Source organism: Phragmites australis, chromosome 8 (assembly GCF_958298935.1).
Source record: "Phragmites australis chromosome 8, lpPhrAust1.1, whole genome shotgun sequence".
Lineage (NCBI taxonomy): Eukaryota > Viridiplantae > Streptophyta > Magnoliopsida > Poales > Poaceae > Phragmites > Phragmites australis.
This window is the reverse complement of record NC_084928.1, coordinates 2,636,882-2,641,746: the sequence shown is the minus strand read 5'-3', so window position 1 is coordinate 2,641,746 and position 4,865 is coordinate 2,636,882. Positions and strand designations below refer to the sequence as shown.

General features: G+C 43.2%; 1 protein-coding gene across 1 annotated transcript; it reads right to left on the bottom strand.

The window, feature by feature from the left end:
- Nucleotides 1-890: 890 nt before the first annotated feature.
- LOC133926254 (phosphatidylglycerophosphate phosphatase PTPMT2-like) lies at nt 891-4,205 on the bottom strand. The gene is made up of 6 exons (XM_062372084.1): nt 3,660-4,205; nt 2,770-2,892; nt 2,494-2,587; nt 2,247-2,329; nt 1,993-2,082; nt 891-1,304 (listed from the first exon to the last, which is right to left on the bottom strand). The coding sequence occupies exons 1-6, from the start codon at nt 3,822-3,824 to the stop codon at nt 1,083-1,085; spliced, it is 777 nt and encodes a 258-aa protein (XP_062228068.1). The 5' UTR covers nt 3,825-4,205; the 3' UTR covers nt 891-1,082.
- Between the last annotated feature and the right edge of the window lie 660 nt (nt 4,206-4,865).

Genomic DNA, 4,865 nt, shown 5'->3' with positions numbered 1-4,865 from the left:
ATTTACCTATTGCTTATTGGTACAACACAGCCTTACCATCTACGCTGTCCCGTTGTGCGGCTGTTTAAATGGTTCTTCATTTACGGCGATGACAAGCCTAAAAGTAGACAATAAGTTTGCGTCGGTGATCTAAGTTCGAGCTACACAATCAGGTGGTGGTACAAAATGATATATTGCGCATGTTTATAATTCGTGTAAAAAAGAACATATATAAGATTGTAACATAAAATTGCTAAGAAGTCCACTGGAGTAGGCTAAGCTTACAATAACAACTTAGAGGACCGAAATTAAATAGTTCTCTTTTTTTAGATGGAAACTGAATAATTCGACGTGACAACATGGCATCGGAAAGATGTAGCCACCGAAACAAAAAGCATCACCTTTTTTTATTGTGGAGACCTTTCTGTCAATGATACCAGACGACTAATCCAGATCTATTCAGTATGTTGCATTTTTTTAATCTTTGAGGATCCGATCAGGTTATCTGAACTTGGATGGCGACTGGAAGATGAGTAACTGAAGCTTGGCGAAACTGAGGTACTGTTGAGTAATTGCTCAAATTTAGTTCTTGTCTTGCCGTGCACTGAATTCAAATTTGGAGACCGTTTAGAAGAACGTCAATAGATATGATCAGATATTCTGGCTCCACCATATAGTTAAAACTAGTAATCAGAAACGCAATTTCGACTATGCATTTGCAAAAAAGGAAAAGGAAAACACGGCTGATTGTTCAATTTAATTTTGGCTGTCCTGCAACTGGCTTTGAACCGTGCTACTTTCTAAAAACGCAGGGGGTCATGCCCTGATTTTGTTCAAAATTACACGAGGCGGCCAGGTCCGTATAATTAGCCCCACCAGACGTATCCTCGGCAAAGGATCAAACAATGAACTAGACACGATAAAGGTATGTATAGAGGCAAATTGGATGAATATCGGCAATTATTTGCATTTCGAATACATTATGCCAACACGACTGCCTTCCTTACAGATCGGCACATCACTTCAGAGACAAACTGGTATTGGGCTAATATGCACGGACCTCGAACACTCGGCGTCCAGTAAGCGAGGACTCATCAGATCCCTTAATGAGAAGGAAACAAACATGACAGCATCTTAATCATTGGCCTTGATGGGGTAGTCTTGTGGCAAGACAAGCTGGCGTCCTCTGTAATAACCTCCGTTGCATCATTGCCAACCAAATTTGCTTCTGTTAATGGTACGGCATTCCTTGCTGGAGATGCTGTTGCGGAATCGCTTGTGACAGCAGGAAGCTCCGCATTCTTCTTGCTGAATTCTTGAACCACCTGTGACAATTAAAGCAAACTAGAATACATAAGAATTTTCGATGAGCAACAATTTTAACTGTCTTCTACTCTTCTTCCAAGTGTAACATTGAGGCAAAATGAACTACAAGTCTTTCAGGACCTTCTAGAAACATTCAGAATCCTTCAGTGATAATTCAGCATTACTCTTGCAGTCTTGCTCTAATTAATGGGCTATATTTGGGTCCATAGAGAGTAAATTTGGTCCCCACTACATAAATTCGGTGCATTACCACTCACCAGCAAAAAGTAGCTAAATGTCACAATCCAAACAGCTAACAGATTGCAGTATTGCTCTGCAAATACAATTGCTATGTTTACATCATCTTCGGATCAAACATAGGTGCTCAGTCGAGCAGTAGTAACAACAACAACATTCCCTTTGCACTAGATGCGGGCTGGTTTATTTCCTAAGTATGACAGAAAATTGTGCTAAAATGCATTAACACATGCTTTCCTAGTTAGTTACATTATTAGGATCAATTGGTCAGCTACACTTATCACTGGTAAATGCAATGTACATCATTATACATAAATTATTTAAAGGGGACCAATCATGCAACTTCCCAAATTAAAAAGCACAGCAGAAAGTAACATCAGAAAATATTGTCAAGTTTGAAAAGTTGGCATGTTTTGAGATGGAAGAGATGAGTCACTGTGTGTTCAGTACCTTCCATTGAGAAGGGGTCAACAGCACTCGAGCCCTTTTCGATCGCACATACTCGAAAGCTGCTGCAGGTGTCATATTCTTGTACTTTACCTGGTGAAAATCAAGAACCATACTAATCGCAAGGATTACACTGAAACACAATGAAATTGATTCCAAACAAGCAGTATGCTATAATTCATTCTCATTATGAACCTGAAGTTCTCATCTCAATTTGTGACATATTAGTTTTCCTAAAAGATGAATAATCAGTTTACCAGATAGCACAAGACAATTGTTGTACTCCTCCCCCTTCCAGCTTTGCAGTGAATATATGTTATCCTCCCACAAGATGCATTTCCTAATTAAGAAGGGCATAAATGTCATCAAAGAAAAGTTACTGAGCAAAAGGTACTCATGTCGTGAATAGTCAACAACTTAATCACCAACTCTTGGATGATCAAGATCAACTAAACAACTGCTAAATTAAGGGTTCACTTTGGGCATAATTTGATGCAAACTTACTATGAATGAAATCAACAGCTTGATTAATATCCATAAGTGAAGGAGCAAACATATAATCTCTTGTAGGAATAACAAGGTGATCAATCCCATGTGACTGTAAATTTCAGCAGAGGAGCATTTATGTCATAACATATTTCCGATTGATCATAACTTGGGCTGTAGCAATTCTGTTCCTAGGTGGCATATGTAAGATTTCATGAAACTTTAAAGGACTATAAGCTCTGCAAATGGCATACACCTTTGAACATAAAAAGGTAAAAGTTGCGAGCCACATGCCTTATACAATGATGACGGCACTAAAGTCTCAAATGGTTCATTTAGGGTTATCACACCATGCACCCCAAGCTTCAGCAAGCGTGGAACGTCCCTGCGGAATGGAACAGCTCCAAGCAAAATGAACTGGTACAATGGTCAACATTTACATCGGTATCATCAGCTCGAAGATAGCTATAACTCATCAAATGGAAAAAATCAACTCAAACAGAAGGGAAACGATACAACTCCACAGAATCATGCAAACATTAGGTCAAGGCTAGCCGAGATTGAACCCCAAATACAAAGCTAAATTCATGCATAGCATAACTATGGCATTCCTTGTAGAGAACAATAATAGAGCCAACATCATTTGGAAAGCCCAGCATGCTGCATTTCATCCAAGATGTGCTATTTTTTGCAAGTTACTGGAAGATTTATGCAAATCATCTCGAACATCCCAAAGTCCCAAGACTCCGTACATACGTTACCACCAAAATTAACCCTAGTCCTAACAAAAAGCATGGAAGAAGCTCCTAATTCTAACAGCGATGAAAATCAGTAAATCACCTTATTCTATATAGATGTTTTGGCACTGGAACAAAATGATACCACATCTGCATCTAAAGTACAATATGATCAGTAAAAGTACAGAAGCTCATCCTTATAATTCTACCTCTTAATCCACTAGGCTCAGCAAAAGCACAACAGACTGTACATCTATGACAACAATCGCTTCATTTCAATGTGATACAAAACACATAATCCACCACTAGAATACTCCTAGCCTGCAGCCAGATCCCCTGAGAAGCACCGATTGTTCTAGTTTACTAGCGAACATAGCAATCTCAAGTCAAAACCCACAGGTAATCTCTCACTCAGGAAGCTTTGGGGGTGCAAGAACGACAATTCACCTGATCGACCTCATCCCACCACCGGAACTCGGCCTGGACCTTGCTCCGCACCACGTTGTACAGCAGCGTCGGGTAGAAGAGCAGCCTCGCGGCGGCGCCCACCGCCGCCTCCTTCGCCTTCCTCCGCGCCGCAGCCCCGCGCCGGCCGCCCACCTCCACGGCCATGGCGACCGCTCCGAGGGCAGCCGAGCCTTCAGCCTTCCGCCCAGACCGCAGGGGTCACAGGTCTTCCAACGGGAACCGGGCTTTGGATGCAAGTGCAGGAGCAGGATCAGAGACTGTGGCGGGTTGAATTGGGGTGGGATCGAGAGTAAATTTGGCCGATTCAGGGCTTGATTGGGAGATCAGGAAGCGGGGAATTGCCGGATGGGGTGATCGAAGCTTTGCTTCGGAATGGGGCGAAGATGAGGATCCTCTGACTTCAGAAACCATGACTTCGGCTTCATCTCATCTCAGGCGTGCGCGGCATCCAACGGAGGAAAATCCTTCTTCCCCGTCTAGTCACCACCTTGTGCTACCGGCATAGCTACTGCGGTCACGAAGGAGACGAGAGGGGAAGAGGGATTTTCCCCCGTGAGATCGCACGCGCGGCTGAGATGAAGCCAAAGTCACGGTGACTTTTATCCTAATTTAACAGATACGTATATTTTTTTATTAAAAAGTCTTACGTGCATGGTATCTTCATACATATTCCCCTCCCCTTCCCGGTCCGCACACACGCCAATTCCGCCCGCATGTGGGCCTCCTCCCTCCCATTGCTAAAAAAATAACAAATTCTTTCCAACCAAGCCGCCGCCGCCGCCACCCTATCCCTCGCCTTCGCCCCGGCCAATTCCTCCACCACCCCAGCCGGATCCGCCCCTGACACTCCGCCTATGCCCCGGCTGATCCACCGCTGTTGTGGTCTAGATCGGCCCGATCCACAGCTTCTTCGCGCCCCCCGCCCCCATCCTCCCTGCGGAAGGATTTATTGTCTAGCAAGCACCGTGAGAATTTATTGGCCAAGTTAGATAGCGGTGATATTTTTTCTGGAAGATGAAAATATCAAGAAACTAATTTGGCTAGACCTGGAGATACTAGATGGGGTTCTTATTACAAAACTTTAATCCTTATTGAATCCATGTGGGTTGCGGTGATAGAGGTGCTAGGGCTTGTGCAGGAAGATGCCCAAAATCTAACATCAGCGAATGGTTTGATGAGAATAAC